This window comes from Diuraphis noxia, unplaced genomic scaffold (assembly GCF_037042655.1).
Source record: "Diuraphis noxia isolate RWA-SAM2 unplaced genomic scaffold, SU_Dnox_SAM2 contig0004, whole genome shotgun sequence".
NCBI classification, from domain to species: domain Eukaryota; kingdom Metazoa; phylum Arthropoda; class Insecta; order Hemiptera; family Aphididae; genus Diuraphis; species Diuraphis noxia.
Genome location: NW_028301714.1, coordinates 60304857 through 60325453, shown reverse-complemented (window position 1 = coordinate 60325453; position 20597 = coordinate 60304857). Strand labels below are relative to the sequence as shown.

The 20597-nt window shown below is 27.6% G+C and overlaps 2 protein-coding genes and 1 pseudogene across 3 annotated transcripts; 1 reads left to right on the top strand and 2 right to left on the bottom strand.

Moving 5' to 3' along the window:
* Positions 1-685: 685 nt before the first annotated feature.
* Positions 686-9856, bottom strand: LOC107170458 (uncharacterized). 2 transcript variants are annotated; one of them, XM_015520588.2, is made up of 17 exons: positions 9672-9856; positions 9367-9575; positions 9159-9288; positions 8661-8800; positions 8494-8604; positions 6735-6832; positions 6382-6503; positions 5045-5204; positions 4917-4986; positions 4601-4775; positions 4297-4525; positions 4065-4210; positions 3730-3982; positions 2954-3180; positions 2640-2866; positions 1070-1295; positions 686-962 (listed from the first exon to the last, which is right to left on the bottom strand). In XM_015520588.2, exons 2-17 carry the CDS (start codon positions 9454-9456, stop codon positions 772-774), a joined length of 2595 nt encoding a protein of 864 aa, XP_015376074.1. In that variant the 5' UTR covers positions 9457-9575; positions 9672-9856; the 3' UTR covers positions 686-771. The 2 variants fall into 2 exon arrangements, with proteins under 2 accessions (XP_015376074.1, XP_015376072.1); XM_015520586.2 differs by having other exon boundaries at positions 9159-9575.
* Positions 9857-10508: 652 nt separating this feature from the next.
* On the top strand, positions 10509-12746 carry LOC107170456 (putative H/ACA ribonucleoprotein complex subunit 1-like protein). The gene is made up of 4 exons (XM_015520583.2): positions 10509-10779; positions 11053-11162; positions 12014-12229; positions 12304-12746. The coding sequence occupies exons 1-4, from the start codon at positions 10710-10712 to the stop codon at positions 12586-12588; spliced, it is 681 nt and encodes a 226-aa protein (XP_015376069.1). The 5' UTR covers positions 10509-10709; the 3' UTR covers positions 12589-12746.
* Positions 12747-15002: 2256 nt separating this feature from the next.
* LOC149056269 (uncharacterized) lies at positions 15003-15542 on the bottom strand (annotated as a pseudogene).
* Positions 15543-20597: the final 5055 nt, after the last annotated feature.

The window sequence follows — 20597 nt, the reverse complement described above, 5'->3', positions numbered from 1 at the left end:
AAAATAAGTGTTCTCGCTGATAATATATGATTCCAAATATACCAATCCACTATTGTGTGTATTGTGTTCTAGACAAGACAAATACCATTTGATGATTTTTTTATGGCTGTGCATCGGTATTGCCCTGGATCCTATAACTTGGATATAGCATTTATTTAATGATTGAAAATAAAGTACAAAATAATTTCTATCAATATATATATAAATGGTATTTTCAAGTAAATTTATTTCTAAAACCAATTAAAATTACTTAATATGCTGAAGAAACATACCATATTATACAACAATAAAAGTAAAAATGTTTGGAAAAATATAGGTAAGTATATAATTATAGTCAAAGTTTACAATTGTTGCTAAAATGTTGCCAAGACTAAATTACAATATTCATATCACAATTTAACATAAACATTTAGCATTTTCACATATTTCACTTTCAAATAAATACATCGGATCATTACGATGAAATAAGAGTAAAAAAAATAGTAACAATGAACAGCACATGAATTAACAATTATAATATACCAGGTTTATGGGACATTTAAAATTGTGTGCAGACATAGATTATTAATCTTATACTACACACGTAACATTGAACAAAATATAATAATATTAATACATAGTTCAAAAATATATTATGAAATTAAATATTGGTGTTATTTTTTCAACTTGCCAAAAATAAATAAAGTTATTCGGAAATAATTTATTAACATTTATATAATCATAAAATATTACATTTTATCGTCAATCGATTTTGAACTGTTAGGTATCAGTTTATTCGCCTGCATCGCTTATTGCAATATAACTCTCGTGACCGTCAATAGGACGAGGAGATTCGCAAATTAAACTTTGAACTATCCATAAAGTTGATAACTTGGGAATTTTTTCATTCATGATTGAACTAGGACATTGGTCGTCAGTTATAATGACGGTCATGTGGCGTATTAATGGCAGGCTTACAGCCCCTAATAAATAAATATTCATATAGTTAGATCTATCAATAATATTATTAATATTTATAAGTACAATAGTGTAAAAAAAATAAATCACCAAGTAAAACCTTTTAACACACCTTTTTTTGTGATGGTGTACACTATGGCACCAGAAAATTTTAACAAACTGGAAAAAAAACTATTCTTGGGTTCGTCTGATAAACATACATAGACAACATAGTCAGAAAATATGTTCGAGTGTACGGTTTTAGGCGAACGGAAGATAACTTCTTTCTTTTCCACAGACCAACCATTTGGTATTGGTTTAATATCGTTCTTTAATATGAACTCGCTGAATGACAATTTCTAAAAATAAAAAAAACAGCATAATCTCAATTCTTAAATATTAATACGTATGAAAGAGTTTACAATATGTAGTATTATAGACTTTTATACAATAGGGTGATCATTTTTATATATATATAAAAAAGGGAGAGTTTTAGGTAGATACTCAAAAATCCAACATTTTTTAAAATTAATATATTAAATTTATTCTTAAATTTAAATAATGTCGAGTAAGCTTAATATTTTAACAAAACACGTCTTATTTGGATTAGTTTTTGTTGAGAGTGTAGAAAAATTGGTGAAAGTATTCTTACTCTTTTTGGATTGATGTTGATTAATTATCATTTTTTAAATTACAATTTATTAGTTTATCACAATTGACAATCTTTCCATGAAAACTGTTATATTTAATAACTTTCAAATTTCAATTTTTAAACTGTAGTTCTATATTATATATTTATTGTTTGGTATTTATTTCTTAGATTATTTTTTTTTCCACACAATAATATCATAATATGGAGATAACAGGATTAAAACGGTACCATATTTTAAAAACCGAACAAAAGCATCTCGTTTGATGTTTATTGAGACAACGGGACATGATGATCAAAAAGGGTACAATCCCGTTTTAGATGGGACGTATGGTCACTCAATTATGAAAAGGCTTGATAAATGATTACACAGTTCTTTTACTGTTAATTTGAAATTTGTATTATTATTTATATATTTTTGGTTTATTAACTTTGTGTGTGTTATACTTACAAATATTTAATTTATGCTAATAATATTTTTAATTTTGTATTTTTTTTAACTTTAAGCAGTATTATTAACCACATTAACTAGTTGTATGGATATGTTATCAAAAATAAAAATGCATTCATATGTTAGAAATTAAAATTGCACATTGAAAAGTATGTATGATTACACGTGTAATCTACCAACCTTATTAGACAAGTCTTAAGAAAAATATTTGTACAGCAATCCTCTTAAACAATTATTTATACTGACATATGAACGAAAAATTGTCTACATAATGCCTGTATTTTAAATATCTACCTTTTTGGGGCACAGAAATTAATATATTTTTTTTAATATAAGATATACACAATCTATATTCTATACTAAATTTGCCACTATATATGTTGAAAGAACAAGAAAAAAAATTGTTTAGTTTTGGAGTAAGAAGCCACCTATGAATGGCAGTTGTTTGGGAGAGAAATTAATAAAATAATAAGTAGTAAATTATATTAAATTTTATAATTAATCTCAATAATTATGTCACCAGTTATGTTTTCCCTTCAATAATACTTAACCAAATTATAAACAAAATTGGATAATTATTAAAAAGAAGTTATCATGACTTACTTGAGAAATGGCATGTTCAATACATCTATGATGGTAAGCTGGTATACCAAGACTCAAACCCAATAAAAAATTACATGTTTGTGAAGGAGTATCAGTAATAATGTATGCACACTTGTAACATGACTTTGGTAATACATTTAAATACCTATGCACAGAACCACCATGTTTATATATTAGGGATTCCAGATACTTTTTATGGATTTTATCTGGTTTAAAATAATGTGAATCTAAAATAAAAATTAACAATTAAGTATATAGTAGAATAATTAAATATACATTATACAACTAATGTATTATTTTAAGTATATACTTACGTTGGTTAATTTCATTATCAGTGCCCTGATCACTGTCATTGGACATTGGTATCCGTTTATATTTAGAATAAGAGACAATGAAGTGTAAGTTCTCAAATAATTTTATGGGTTTAGCAGTTGGAGACACAGCTGCACTACTAACTTTGTCAGGAGACGAATGCTCGCTATCAATGTCTGAGTTTTTTAATTGAGCCAAGTTAACATTGGTCAAATCTTCTCTAACGTGACTAAATGAGAATCGTAATGATAAGATTTAATAAACAAATATTAAATTTAGAAACGTAAGTATTATATTTAAAAAAAATAAGGAATATAATTCCCTATATAATTTTAAAAGTAATTTTTCTTTGTCTTCATCTGATAATAACATATTACACAAATAAGGGGATTAGTGGGGGATAGTTATTTTAGCCATAACATACTTATTTTTTGTCTATTATACTGATTGGCCTAATAATGGGATAATACATGTTAAAACTAATTTTAATTTGTTATTAAATATCATGTCTACTAGAGATTGACCAGTCCTTTTCCAGAGATCCACTTATCCTAATTTCACCCCCTTGAAACTATAAATTTGGTTTGAATATCCTGAAATTTCAGAATTTTCAAACTTTGATCATACGGGATTTAAATAAAAATAGAAAACTAGTCATTAGCAAGCAATGTTGAGCACCCTAATTTTAATCTTGGGGATGTAAATAATATATTTTTATATTTATGATAAAATAATCATGCAGAGAAAAACATTAAATATTAAACATAAAATATCTTACTCAAAGTCTGAATCTGAAGAACCTGCTTGGAAGTTTCCTTCATCATAATCATCTTCTCCAGTAATTCCTGTGCTAGTACTAGGAATGGACCTGGGATCAGGTACTTCAGGAAATAGGCATTTTCGTTTTCTTTTATTGGTTTCTGGAGCATCTTGTTTAGTTTTCTTACGTTTACTAGATTCATTTTTTGTAGTTTTACATTTTGTACTAGTTGATCGAGATAAACGAAGTCTTTTTCCTTCGGACACATTAGCTAATATAATAAATCAATTAATTATATTAAATTAGATGACAATATTTGAAAACTATTAATACATAATAATGCAATTACATACACATGCTAAGTCTGTGATAATTTTTTAATACTATTTTGTCTTGTAAGTTTCTTGCTTTATCCATATCTAATACTAGTTTTTCAAAAGGAACAACAACTACCTCTGAATTTAAATCTACTGTATATGTTTTTTCACCATTGGGCACTCTGGAAACGATAATGTTTTATGTAAACTTATATGTCACTATTAATTAATAGACCTTATAATGTTGAATTAATTATGTTGTACACACTCATTAATAGTAACAATTTCACCAACTCTATACTCTTGGGAAACAGTATCAAATATTGCAACAAGAGACCCAATTTTAAGAGCTGCACTATGAACAAGACAATCGGAATTTAATAGTTTTATATAGTAGTCAGATAAAAATTCTACTTTAAATTTTGGAAATGCTACATCAATTATAACAGCTGGGTAAAACATTTTATCTGCCATCCAATATGCAAAAATTTTATCACCTATAAAAGAAAAAATACTTAAAACAAAAATACCTAACTATTATTTATATTTTATAATGATCATATATCACAAACCCGTATTAAATTTAATTGGATCATTTGTTGGAGTGTCATCATTGATTTTATTTTCATTATTTGTTTTATTTTCTACATTTGTTGGATTTTCAACAGAAACAATTGGCATATCATAACATTTAGGTTCCTCTATTTTAACATCATTTTCCTCATTTTCAGAATTTTCTTTTGTTTTCTGATATGAAATAAAAATAAAAACAATTACTATGTTTATAATGTTTTGTTTTAAACTTTAACAATGAATGACATGATTACTGAATTATCTACACATTTAATTATGCATTATAATATTATATATATTAAATAAGGTACATACTTTAAAATTTTTTTTTGTACTACTGTCATTATTCTGTTTGGGTCTTTTTTTTTGTCTTGATTTTCCAGCGCTAAAAATAATAAGATATATACTAAAATTCTAAATTTGAACAAACTATAACTTTTTACCGGGTTTTAGTTTGTGGTTCACTTTTGATGTCATTATTGTCCATATTGCTAGTAATATAGTTTTCTGTTACTCGTGGATAAACATGGTCACACTTGTGACAAGCTAAATTTTCTGGATATGTGTATACATTTTTTGACAGTAAAATATTGTTATGTTTAGCTGAAATATATAATACAAAAAACAGTGATAAATAAGACTGAATTTGTAGAAAAATTCATTATAATTGGTTTTCAAAATTTTTTGACTACTAATATTTTTAACAATTTGCAACAAATAACATTTTTTTACAGTTTTTATCTCATAAATATTTTATGCCATCTATATGTATATAACTAATTAATATTTAATTACAAATATTTTACACTTGAGAAAATTTCATATTTTTAAACTGTGTACCTTATGTTTAGTTCCAGTTCATTATTATACTGAATTTCTAGAAATTTCAATACATTTATTAGTGCATTTTCTAAGAGTTTTTAATGTATTAAATTCATAGTGCTTGTTAAGAAAAAATAAAATAAGTATAATCTATGGCCATCAAACATTTTGAACTAATTTAAGTAAACTTTGTGTCAATTAATAAACTTTAATTAAGAGGAAGTCTAACCTGCTTGTGCTTTCTCTGTCTTTACACACCTACGACATAACAAATTTTTCATCATCAGTTTTATTAGTATGCTATTAGTTTTGATATTAGAGTGAATTTGATTTAATATACAATTTTAAGGTAATACTATTATCTAGGGCTCTATGTAGGCTTTTATCAATATTATTTTTAAGTAAGTTATGACCTTTATGAAACTGTTCATTTTAAAATGATTATAACTTATAAAAATAATATCAATAAAAGCTTATATGGGAATTTAAATAATAATCTTACCTGTAAACTTTATAATAGACAAAATCACTCTAATTTCAAACCTGACAGCATATTATTGAAACTTGTGAACAAAAATGTACTATTTCGTATGTTTACGTGACATAAACAACACATGCAGGTACATAACTTTTTCTTAAGTATAATTATGATTTTAGAATATTTTTTGTTACTTTTTGTACAATATAAGAATTAAAAAAACTTGTATTATTATACACGTAATTGTATCTAAATGACCCATACTTTAAAAAATGTGTATTAATTATATTACTTTTTACTATAATATAAATATTGATAGATTTAATAAAAACAACAATAGGTACATTATATTTAGATCCATCACACATTTTAAAATAAAAAGTGATGCAGTTTGAACATTTCTGAAATCAAATTGACATAATCTATTATAATCAAAAAGGATAGATTAGCAGTTATAATCTTGAAATTAGTTATGCTTACATTTTGATTGCTGTAAAAGTATTCCAGTTGATGAACCACTAAATGATGATGCTGAAGATGACATAAATGAATCTCGTGGAACTTTTGGTACTAAAAATGGTTCTTCAACTAAATGCCCACAACTAAAAATTAAGTTTCAAAAAATGAGTGTGATTACATACTATAAATTTTTAAATAATCATTATTCAATAATTGAATTCTTAAATATTTGCAATAGTAAAAATGTACTGCAATTAATAATCATAATAACAGATCTAATCTGATATATCAATATACCTGATTATAATGTAATTGTATAATTCAAATAAATAACTATATTAGGTTAATACAAATTTATAAACAATTATAGTTACGTTGAGTTTGACGAGCTAGAATGATCAGCAGCATAACCATTAAGAGAAGATATATCGGACTTTATATCAACTTTAATGTTTGAATCAATTTTTGATATCTAAAACACAAAAATAACATGTTGACTATCTAGATAAATTGATTATGAAATATATAATTATTATTTATTATAATATTACAAAATTGAGTTCATAATTTTAAATAGAAAAATGGCAGGAAAATAAAATAACTCAATAGAATGTTCAAATATTACAAGCAGGCACTATTACCCAATAATTTTAGAATAGTTATTAAAGAATCGCTGTCTGAAGCGTTATTATTACTCTAATATCAAAAGAGACACGGATGTTCGGGTTTGTGATGAACACAAAAATGTGATTAGAATTATGACTAGATACCATATTAATTTTTTTTTTTAAACATTTAACTTTATGAAATCAAAAGTGTTCAATGATAAAAGAATCACTCGGAAAGTTATTATTGTACCTAATCATAAATATTTATTTAATCTTTTAGAATTTTACAACATGGTTGTGAGGTATCAAATTATTTAAAACTTGAATAGACAAATACTAAATTAGAAGTATAACATTTCAATGAAAATCAGCTCTTAAGTTCTAATTACTCATCACTAAGCAAAAGAAAATCTATACCTGCAAATAATCAAGCTGTGTTAGAGTTAATGGAATTAAACGCAAACAACAAGTTATTATAACAAAAGTTTCTTCAAATAAATTAAAAAGTTATTACTAACAAAGATTAAGCTAATATTGTTAGATCAGGTAAAAATTGTATATATTAAAGTGATTATTTTAAATCATTGAAAAAATTCAATTTTATAATATTAGTATAACTATAACACAATTCAGTTAGTGGTAAACTAGTTTATTGATTAAATTAAACATTTTATACTAAATTTGTTTTTCTCTTAACAATTATTAAAGATATTCTCAAGTTTTTTTTTTTCATTTTACATATCTCTTGATGTTTGAGTATAGCTACTAATATTTGGATTAGTTTATTTATTTATAGATAAAAATGCCAGTATCAAAAATGTATCCAATATTGTGAAATAGCTTCAAGAAACATACAAAAATGAAGAACTACCTTCATATTATTATTTAAGGGGTTAAATTATATTTGGTTATATTACGTTGTTTTAGCCATATTACCTAATTTAATATTTTAAGTAATAGTTAGATACTGAAACTGTGGAAACTTCCAACTTCTACCTCTAATGCTTCCATTGGTAGTAGGTATGTTTTTTGTATGAAATATGTACCTTTAAATTAATTTAGGTATATCATTAAATAGGTATTTAAAAACATTAAATTACTCACAAAAGTGAAAAAAAAAATGTTTGAGATAAATAAAAGAAATAAAAATATACATTTTAATTCTTCAACTATTAATTTTTTATCAAGCAACTTTTAAATATATCTAGTATCTAAAAAGAGGAATTTGAAATTTCATTTTAGAACGTAGTAAAATAAATACAATTTTGTACTTTTGAGAGATCAAAGTAACTATGGCAAGTAAATGTAATTCATGTAATTTTGGTGTATTATTTCCTCAACTTATACTAGTGTAGGGACATAGTATTGACTACATATTGCAACTTATTATAAGGCCCATATAGGCCATGAATGTATGTCAGAAAAGACTTTCCTGGATATCTTATACTTAACATTGATACAAAAGTCTTTTAAATATAAAATATAAACATAATTAAAATAGATGCAAAATATTTGTAAAACATACCGCAAGCAATTTAGAACTATTTGGTGTTGTCCTACTGATAGATGCAATACAAAATATGTAATCATATTCAGGATATAAATTGCCAACTGATTTTTCCTTATCTTCTGTAAGCTAAAAAAAAAATACAAATTTTAATCTTGACACAAAAAATATATATCAATAAGTACCAGTTTGATGTCTCTATCAGAATCAATTACAGTGCTTTCAGATGTTGAACCATGGACTTCTTTGAAAGGACCGTGTAATACAATTTCAGAATTTGTTTGGAACAATGTAGGAGGTGTAATTATATGAGGATTCCATGATCCTAAAATTTAATCAAAAATATTTCACATACTGGGTAGACAAAGTGAGTTATATTAGTATGATTAACGTTTTCAATAGACACCTACCTAATATAAATGATTAGCAAATATTATAAATGTGTTATAAAAATAATAATTAACTAGTTGACACCAATAATTCCCTGGATTTGATCAGAACTTAAGGCATTATTGAACATAATATGTGACATGTGTACTACACCCAGTTACATATCACTTATTGATATACCAATGTCATTAAGGGAAGTATTTTAATTGTATGTATCTAATTTATATTTAAATATGTATATTGATAGGATGACAGTAGAAGATATGCATAGTATAGTTCTAAAAAATAATTACTTTCAGTGATGTCTGTACCAGTAGATTGGGCAGTAAGATACTGAGAGCTTGTAACTATTTTATCTTTGGAGGGCTGTTGTATATTGGAATGATTGATGTTATTGAATTCACTGGCCGAGTTGACTGACAACTGTTCACAGTTCAATAGTATACAATTACCATTGTTTGTTAGACTCAGTGTCTCGTCGCTGGTCAACGGCAAAGTTACCTTATCGTCTGTTTGTTCAGTCTTGGCCGGGAACGAATGCTCGGTTTTGAGTTCGATTTTGTCATCCATGGCCGTATGATTATTGTCCATCGTTTAACTTATTCACGATAAAACTGGACTGGTCATGAACCAGACGTGTACTGTTGAATGGATTATTGGTTTGCGTTTGTAAAGTCTAATTTCAATGGATTTGTGTCGAAAACCTAAAGCTAACGAACATAGAAATACATACAAAATACAATGATTGAACAATTACAACGCACTCATGCATGGTGCATTTATAAATCTATATAATCAGTAATCACCATTCACCGCCAGAAACTTATCGCCGCGAAATAATCATGATGGCCGATTCACGATTTATTTGGATTTTGGATAACCAATACAAATATTATGTGATTTGATAGTGGATTTGTTAAGGCGGCCATAATCACTAAACAAACATAAATACATAATATTTGAAGTCGGAGGTAGTAGTTTTTGTTGTTGTTGCCTTCACAGAATTATTTTTATTATATGAAACAGAACAATATGATTATGTGCATTTCTGTTATGTTTACAGCCTGAAATATGGTTTACGGTTATTACCATGGATTTTCATTGGATGTTATCATCAATGTCGTGTTAACAGTTATTGATAAGTAGCGTAGCACGTTTGTTGCTTATTAAATAGACTTTTACTGTAATAGTCGTTTAAATATATAGTTTATATATATTATTTATTTATATATATAGTCATTTGTAATAGTCGTTTTTTTTATAGTCGTTTTCGTTTCCATTTTTGATTAACCGGCCTACCGGCCCCAAACGACAAACACGAACGAACACGTGACTTTTTTTTCAAATGACAGTACTCAATTTTTATTTAAATATTAATTATTAACCGCAATATGTTAGAGGTGGGAATTTCGGGACATTTGATTTTTTTGTGAATCAAATCAGTCTAAAAAAAAAAATAGTATACTGATTGTGAATTATTGATGTCTACAACACGACGTCTTGTCCTAAAATTTCATGGATGAAAAAAAAAGAAGATAACCCAACTTCAAATAAATTAAATTCGAATACTATCGAATAAATCGAAACCATCGAATAGTTCAAATGGGTCGGACTATCGAATAATTCGATACTAACCATCACTAGTCGTTACAGGACCGTAAGAAAAGTTACATCAAATCTACCGAAAGACCTAAAGATCGATATTTGTTTTGATAAATATTTTTAGTACATCATTCGGTCGCGATTCCGGTCACTTAACACTCAACAGATGCGTTCATTTTGAATTTTGATTCATGCAGTCGCGATCATCTTAACTCCACCGCATGTTTTGATTCTGAATTCCCATGTCTTACAACAACAATAGAAACAGCTTTGGCCGCGGAGGTGGAGGCGGCGGTTTTCGAGGAGGTCGAGGTAAATCATATAATATTGTTTTAAGTACCGACATCATATTTTATGTGAATCACATTATAATGTACGATTCCTTAATTTTTAAAATTATCTTGAAAACCGATTTGATGACTTACAAAATTTATAAGATAATTTTACTTGTGTTCAACCTAATATTTGTTTCGAACTAAATATTTTTCCTTAGTATATTTATTTATTATTATTGTTTTTACTTTTCATGTCTATTATATATGTAACGATCATATAAGGATAAACCATGCTTTTTTAATATTTCAGGTGATGGAGGTGGCCGAGGTGGAGGTGGTAATTTCCGTGGTGGTGGAGGTGGCCGTGGTGGTGGAAGAGGTGGTTTCAATAGATTTGCAGAACAAGGTCCTCCAGAAGAAGTATGAGTTATTTTTCAATTTCATAAATGACATTTTTCATTTCAAAAGTTTTCCCTATTAATAATTACTGGTTAAAATTAATTACTATAATATAATCTATTACTATTAAATCTAGTCTAGACTTAGGATATATTGTGTAACAAGTAAGTTACTGATTATGAGGAGAAATTCTAAACATAATGGCCTACAATAGTACACTAGGTCTGGACGTGGCTTATGAAATAACATGCACATCAATTGATTGGTGCCTATTTATCAAATATAATATATAAATATCTGATCTAACTATTAATCTCAGCCAGAATATAATATGTTTACATAGGGAACTTTATACTTAGCTAATTTTAGAAAGTGATTCTTTTTAGAAATCAAAGAAATAATTTTTGATGGAATTATATCAATCTACTGTCGATTTTTTACCTTTATATTTTGATCTACATTTCTATTGCAATTGATTACCATTTTAATCTTTATGTTGTTTAGTCAAAATTGTTAATTCAGATATTTTATGTATTTTGTGTTTGATGAATTGAATTGTAAACATGGCATAAGCCTAAGACAGCCATACTTAGATTAATTATTAGTAAGAATATTATTGTTTTTTTTCCATATGGTTTCTAAGAAAATTATAATTAATTATTGAAAATGGCAGCTTCTTAGGGGATACTTGTCAATGAATGAGTTGTATACAATGTGCTTTCTTATTTGTAGCTCAGTAACTTATTTATCAGTTTTTTTCATTTTATTTAAACACTCGACTGCCAAGTACTAAATAAATAATTATATGAAAATTGTAATATATTTATTGAGTTATTTATAAATCATGATTATCATTTCATTTGTTTTTGTAGGTAGTTCCTCTGGGTTATTTTACTCATGCTTGTCAAGATGATATTATTTGCAAAGCTGAAATGGAAGATGTTCCATACTTTAATGCACCTATATATTTTGCTAATAAACAGCAAATTGGAAAAATTGATGAAATATTTGGAACATACAGCGATTATTTTGTGTCTATAAAGTTAAATTCTGAAATTAAAGCAAAATCTTTCAAAGGAGCCGACAAGGTAAAGATAATTTTATTGTTATTATTGTGTGCAATCATATATTTTCAAGTAATTACAATTGTTTTATATTTTAGTTGTACATAGATCCAGCAAAACTGTTACCATTAAAGAAATTTTTACCTCAACCTGGTGGCCAGAAAGGTAGAGGAGGCGGTGGTGGAAGGGGACGCGGTAGAGGTGGTGGTGGTCGCGGGGGCGGTGGTTTTGGACGTGGTGGCGGTGGAGGTCGTGGAGGTGGTAGTTTTGGTCGTGGAGGCGGTGGTTTTGGCCGTGGAGGCGGTGGAGGGCGAGGATTTGGCGGCGGACGAGGATTTGGTGGCGGCGGAGGAAGAGGAGGAGGACGAGGTTTCAAAAGATGAAAATAATAATTTTAAAATAAATAAATATTAATTATGTTAATACTCATAATTGTTCGTTGACTTAATGTATTTGAACTTAAAGCCAATTTTATTGTACAGGTTTTTTTTTCATGTACTTATACTTAAGCTTTTATTAAAAAAAATATAGATAAAACAAATGTCTATTATTTTTTGATCTTAAACTAACTATTAATTTTTACATGCTACTAAATTTATTAGTTAATAATATGTTAACTAATATTTAGAAGTTAATTTATTTTTAAGTATTTAGACTACAGCTACCCTTCTATAAATAAAGTTAAGGGACCTCGGTATGGCTTTTATTTATGGTGTAAAATGTTGGGAATTTTTAATTTGGTTCTAGCCTCCCGTAATCTATATGTTAGTTGTAAATGATGATATGTGTGAGTAAAACTCAATGCCAGGTAAACTTTTCAAGTCCGTATTAGCCTGGTCAAATAGTTTAAAGCATTAATGAGTTTTTGCTATGAATAAATGTTAGTAATTTTATACTTTTAAAATTAAATAAAAATCAGCATATTTAGTCTAGAATTAAAAATGTAAAAAAAAAAAATTATATATATATTAATTATGTTGTTTCAAATCTATCAAACTATTATAGAACCAACCTTTGATTTTAATACTGAAGTGTATTACTATATATTATATAATAAGGATATGAATTTGTTATGCATTTTGAAGTCTAGTGGAGAATAGAGATTATCGTTTAATATTAAGATATTTTTTAACTTTTGTATTGACTTCCAAAAAGAAACTTATTAATTTGAGTCTGTACCATGGTTCATGATGTGGGACCACAGACCTCATCTAGTTGAAACAATTATGTAATTATAGGTACCTATTATAATTTATGATGAATGATGATATACCTACATACAAAATTACCATCGGCACAGCAGCAGTTTAGTAGATATCTATTAAAATTATCATATTGATTAGGTAGGTACCTACTTTAATACAAGTGTAATAAATAATGACATACCTATGGTTGTTGTTAAAACTTAATTTAAAGAATTTGACCTGGGGCTTTCAATAAATGGCAAACATTACAAAAATTATAAATTGAAATGTAGTACCTCCCTATATAGATAGTACCTATGTAGGTACTAGGTACCTACTATACGATATATACGCACAATGTAAAATAAAATTACTTTTCTATTATGACGAATTGACGACAATGTCTGCACATCAATTTAACGATAGGTATTTATAAAATCAATCCGTAAAATTATTTCTCATTCATCGGACCATGATATATTATAATACGACAAAGAGAAAACGTAGTAATTTAAAAATAAGAGTGATATTATTGTTTTTGTATTATATGATATTTATGATCCATCAAAAACATAATTAAAAATTCGCTTTAGCTGTATGCGTCGCTCATCCTTGTTATAGAACTTATACATAATCTTATAGGTTAGGTAATTCTCCGTGCACCGCAATGATTTTGAGGTTTATGACGAAAATTGAAGAACATTTTTGTTTATAAATGCTTCTAAATTGCAAATGTTTAAATCTTACATTATTACATATAGTAACTACCTATAAATTATAATAATAAATAGTAATACCTAGTGGCTACTGGCTGGTAGAAATAATTAGTTGAAATAAGTTGAAGTACCTACCTATTTGGTTATTTATTTTTTGTACATAATATGTAAATGGTTGCCTTTGGTTACTCGGGCAGCGGGATGAGGTTGAAGACGCCACACCCCGCATGTGTTGTCATCGTCGTACAAGTGCGTAGCATAGCAAATTTTACGCTCAGCAGATCACGTTTATTTCCGTTAGTTTAAAAATTTAGAGTGAATTGACCTATTATAAAAATTAAAGGTAAGATTATTATCTAGGACATCTCGTAGGCTTTTTATTATATTTTAATTTTAAAGCGAATTATGAGTATTTTTAGATATACAAACAATTTACAATTTTAAAATGTTCTTAACTCGCTTTAAATTCATAATATAATTATAAAAGCCTATGAGATGCCCTAGATAATAATCTTGTCTTTAATTTTTATAATAGGCCAATTCACTCAAAATTTAAGCTAACGGAGATATACGTGATCTGTTGAGCGTAAAATTTGCTATTCTACGCACTTGTACGACGGAGACAACACATGCGGGTGTAGCGTCCTCTTAAGGCTATAACTATAATTCATCAATTTTCCCTGCAGAAGTCAAATATCTAATGGTATAGGTAACAGGTAAGGTACCTTTATGCTATTTAGAACTTATGAATTTTAAAATAATATACAAACGACAGGCATAGACGTGCGCAGGACATTTTTGCCTGAGAGTGCACAGTACAAACAGATTGGATAATTTTAATAATTGTATTTCTCTTACAAGTCAATGTTAATGTAAATTTTAGTTACCTATGTTAATAATAATTTTAAATTATAATTCAAGACGACGTGTACCTGGGTACATAGACTTGAATTCATTAATTATATCTTCTGGATTGATTTTTGATGCCAATTCTTGTTCCACAAAAATCATCATCATGGAATCTAATCGGTTTTGTTTCATTTGACTCCTTAGTTTAGTTTTTACTAAACTAAGTTTTGAAAAGCTCTCTCGCACGAGCATTTATTGTAACAGGGATTGTTGAAAATAGTTTTAATGTTTTGTGAACATTTATAAAATTTCCAAGGGCTGATAATTTTTCCAACCATTTATGTATTGTATTATTTGTAGTTCCTTCTTCAAAATCTGGAATAGCATGAACTAGTCTAAGTTCACCTTCAAATTCATCTCTATGTTAATCAAACTTTTTAGTTAAAATATCAATGTTTGAACTTTCTATTTTGTGCTGCATCATACAACGTATAGAATTTATAAGATTTAATGTTTCTTGACTGAAACGGTTTTCTAAGCCGTTGAATAGATCATCTATAATACAACATAATAAACAGTAGTTTTCATTTCACTCTTTTTATCTAAACTAAAATGCTGAGTATGGTTTTTATCGACTTTATTAGGTACTTTTCTATGTTTAACATAAGGTATTTCTATCTGATATGCATTGCATACATTAAGAACTTTATCATACAGTGTGGAATATTCATCTTCATTGCTTCTTAGACTTATTACATTTTTGTTTAATGTTTGAACGATTGTTACAGCAGATAAAAAATTTAAATCAGGAGTCTGTAATCTTGCACTCACTATTTGAATTTGAGTCAAAAGAGGTTTCATCACATATAATGCAAAAATAAAGTTACAACTTTTCATTTGGTATATTATTTCACTTTGACATCAGGTTGTGTGGTTGTTTCAGAAATTTCTTTAAGAAATTGTAACAGAGAATCATAATTTGGTATAGCCGCTTTTACGATACCTAGGTGGCTAGGGTATAGACTATCGCACCGCCATAACAGAAAACGAATTTTCGATTTTAATCGTGTTTCGTACATACCAGCACTGGTAGCACTCATCGTGTGACCGCGGGTTTGAAAAAAATTATAACTTAAAAAGTATTATTTATCTATCTATCTATTTCTAAGCTGAACTCGCTGGGGGTGCAGTTGCAGTTATTTTTAGTTCAATAGGACTACGGAAAAATATTAGGATAGGATAAGATAGGACAGATATGACAATAGTCTTTCGATCGTCGTCGATCCACGATAAAATAATACTTTACTGCTCGGTGGTTTATTTTTGTACCACTACACAATGCATAAACAAACTCAAAACTTACACAAAACATATTCATATTGCAATAGTGATACTTATACTCGTAAACTTGCGTGGCTGCATTTAAAACGAACTAGGTACGAAGTATTTATGTACAACTAGCATAAAGGATTTGTTTTTTTTGTATTATTTCTATAAAGTATAAAATATAGGCTATTTATAATAATATTAATTCGCCGAGGTATTTGATTTCAATGTATACATTTATATAAAAAAAAATAATAATAATATTATTAGATTAAGAAGTACATAGGTATGTAGTTAATCAATCTTAAAAAAAAGGTCATGGAGGGATACGACACCCCCCCCCCCCCCCCCCCGTAATTACGCCACTGAAAGATATTGACTTATCGGTTTTACTTAGTGTAGAAAAATAAGAGGTCAATAACATTAACCTAAACGATAATACAGACACATTTGCAAAGTTGAAAAAATCGACGATATCCAAAAAACTAATTAGGTAAGTACTAAATGTCTAAATGTATACTGTTTTATAATAAAATAAATGTTATTTGTTTAGCTCAATGGTTTATTACTAAATTGAGTTTATGCTATTAAATAAAAATAACATGAGGAAAAATTTAGAAATATAAATTAAGTGGAATTGTACCATTATTGTGAGTATGGGTATACCCATAAAATACATTTCAGGTTCTATATTAAACTAGCTTTATTATATTTTTTGAGTGCAGGGAGAAAAAATGTATAGGTTAGAATTGGTTGGGTATTTTATATCCATAAATTTATTTACAAGTCAAAAGTGTAAAAACCATATACTAGCTGGTAACCATAAGATACATATAAATATAAATACATTCGACAAAAATGGTAAAAATTATAATATTTTCATTTTAATAATACAAGTGACGATAAACTTAATAAATTATACAAATATTCTATTGTTTTTATCCCCATTAGACCTATCCCATCCTCCAAAAAAAAAGGAAAATTGCCTATATGGCCTACTGGTCTAGTTTAATGATTTGAAATGGCTAGATTTTGAAATCAACAATAAAAAGTTGAAATGACACCCCTACGTTAGATGCGGGATGGCCTATGATTTTCAACCCTTATATTATTATAGTAGATTCTATGAATTTATATTGCATAGTAGGTAGATATGATAACGTTCTTAAAATTAAAATTAAAATAATATTCTTACTAAGTGTAAAACAATAATATGAGGTCGTGATACCCGCAGGGCCGGATTTAGGGGAGGGCTAAGTGGGCTGCAGCCCAGGGGCCCCCACAAATTCAGGGCCCCACCAATGTTATGATATTTAAATTAGGATACAGAAAAAATATTTTATTTATACATTAAATACTCATATTTACACATATATTATGTAATTAAATAACATTGAACATTATGAGGACATATAAAAAATTTAATTTTACTAACTATAATAATAGATGTATTCGCATTTGTTGACAATGAACGATGTCTAAGAATCTAGATAAGATAGGTTTCTATGCCATCCGCAATTGGTGTTGATTTTCAAAACGTTATTGATAAGTTTGTACAAATGAAATAAAAAAAAGTTTCAGGCATTTAATTTTAATTACCTGACATTATTTTTTTTATAATTCTTTATTTAATTACTTAGATCTAATATTATGATGGTATTACTTATACTATAGTTATACTTGATTTGATTGTTTTTATAATTATTTATAATTAAATAAGTAGTTAAATTGTTACAACTATTATAGCAATATACTAAATATGATAGTAAATGTTATTTAATAAGTAAAAAAATATATTTTCTTATTTATGTGTAAGGGGCCCCCACAATGCATTCCGCCCAGGTGTCACCACATACCTGAATCCACCCAGGGGTCACCACATACCTAAATCCGCCGCTGTCGTCACCACTCGGCACTCTTCGTCTTACAAGTGCGTTACAAGGCAAATCTTACGTCCAACATAATATCACGTTTAACTCCGTTAGTTTAAACATTAGAGTGAATTGACCTTTAATACAATTTAAAGGTAAAAATATTATTTAGACATCCTCGTGGGTTTTGTACTATATTTTAATTTTGAAGCGAGTTATAAGTATTTTAACGTGTACAAAAAATTTACAATTTTCAGATACTTATAACTCGCTAGGTACGTCTAAATAATATTCTTATCCTTAAATTGTATAATAGGTGAATTCACTCTAATTTTTAATCTGACGCACTTAAACGTGATCTGCTGAGCTTAAAATTTGCGTGAATTACCCGTTTCCACAATAGCCCTTTTCCGCCAAAATACGTTTCCGGAAAAGAAGTTTGAAAACCAATCATGTAATTTTTTAAGCCCTGACCTATACTTGTATTTTAATTTATATTTTTAAGATAATACATATACCTAATCATTACTTTTATTTTAATTTGAAATATCGATATACTTGCGTTATGCACTTGTAAGACGTAGACAACACGACATGTGGGTATCGCATCCTCTTATGTTAAAATGTCTTCGTGGTATGCAAGTTAAATTATTATATGAAGTTCACTTCTGGTAGCTTAAGTCACTGACTTCTATACTAACTAGTTAAGCAACTCCGGGCATTAGTTGAAGCCGAGTTCCGTCATCTTCTTGGTTGGCAAATAGAATGCCATATCATATATTATGTAAATACTAAATATTAATTGATTTTGTATTGTATTTTATTATTTCCAGACTTGTTGTATTTTGCCAACTGACAAAATGGCGGCTGTTCATCTTGTCAGCTTCACCCATAACAATGTAAATTATATAATTATATATTATATAAGTCTGTGGCATAAGTTTAGGTACCATAATATATCTTCAGATTATAATCCGGTTTACTAACTCACTATTGTAGTTTTGTATCTGGCTTATACATCCAACATCGGCATGTAATATATAAATGTATAATAATTATTATTTGACAAGTTTTTTTTTGTCATATGACCTTCGCAATTAGCAGTCTTAACAAAAAACATTTGTCTATACATTAAATTGTTATAATATATACTTAATAATATAATATACCTAAGTATTATTGTACACAACCACTACCTGTTCAGTGCGTTTTCGAAGATAAAGGTAACACAAAATAATATTCGAATGCATGACCATGAATTTCATTCTGGTTTTTCTTATTAAATAAAAGACATAAAAACACCCATCTATTCAATTAATTTTTAAATGACTATGGCTTGAATTTTTTTATATTTTAAAAATTTACTCTTATTGAGTGAGTTTTATTTCGTGCGTGTTAGAGTATTTAGAGTATTTTTTAACAGAATTTTCATCAACAATTTTACAAAATGTCATGACTGCTGTGGGCTCTGGCGTATTAACGGGGGGGTTAAATCCCCTCAGATAAAAAAAAGAGTTACTCATCAATGTTAAATAAATATTTTATCACGGGTTTTTTGATAGTTGAACGATACAGACTGTAGCGTGTGATTTGATGTGAAGTATCGCTGCGTTATCTTAATTGCAATTTGTTTTACTCAGAATCAATTGACAGTCGACAGATAGGACCTATTATACACGTGTCACCGCCCACGCGTTCAGCTTGTATTAAATAGTAACTTTTCGTTGCATTATTTTTATTTCTTGATCATTAGCTGTCGTCGTCGATGTTGTGAAAATCGCTTAATCAGATTGTATTATTCACAAGTAAGTTCGATACATAAATTAAGTTACAATAATATTCTATTTTATTTTAATATTACTACTGTAGTCCGCATCAGGATACTTGTGTAAGTTGACTGTATGTTTTTATGTGTTTATTTGCAAAAAAAATTATAATTTTAAAATATTTAAAATTGAATTCGTAATAATTATTTGACTATTTTGACTATTTCGAAATATGTCTTTCAAAAAACAATTAAATATATTATCGTTTTTCAAGTTTTCTTCATCTATGTCAATTTCAACTACCCAAGAAAAAAATTGAACATTCACCAAACAACCCTAATTCATTGGTTCATGAATCTGATAAATATAGCACTTTATCGGTCTATTCTAGTATCTACTCATAATATTTTTAATTACGTAAAAAAAGTTTTAACACAAAATGAAATAAAGTCTGTATGCCTGATGGAAATTTTTCTTTTCCTATATCTTCTTCATCAAATAAGATAACTCTTTTAAACTTGTAGAGGATAAAAACTTACCTTAGAAATTCTATTTTAGAGCTACTCATTTATTTATAAAATAAGAGTATAAATTAAAAGAAAATAGTATAATAACTATCTATAATTTTTTTATTAAGGCACTTTATTATGTTTTAAAATAAATATAGACTTTTTTTATTA

Excerpts from the sequence above, each read along its gene's own strand:
- LOC107170458 (XM_015520586.2), bottom strand. The coding sequence starts at position 9,456 with ATGGACAATAATCATACGGCCATGGATGACAAAATCGAACTCAAAACC. Across the intron at positions 4,987-5,044 it reads GAACCACAAACTAAAACCCG|CGCTGGAAAATCAAGACAAA; the intron begins GTAAAAAGTTAT and ends TATTATTTTTAG. Across the intron at positions 2,867-2,953 it reads TGATAATGAAATTAACCAAC|ATTCACATTATTTTAAACCA; the intron begins GTAAGTATATAC and ends TTTTTATTTTAG.
- LOC107170456 (XM_015520583.2), top strand. The coding sequence starts at position 10,710 with ATGTCTTACAACAACAATAGAAACAGCTTTGGCCGCGGAGGTGGAGGC. Across the intron at positions 10,780-11,052 it reads CGGTTTTCGAGGAGGTCGAG|GTGATGGAGGTGGCCGAGGT; the intron begins GTAAATCATATA and ends TTAATATTTCAG. Across the intron at positions 12,230-12,303 it reads CTTTCAAAGGAGCCGACAAG|TTGTACATAGATCCAGCAAA; the intron begins GTAAAGATAATT and ends TTTATATTTTAG.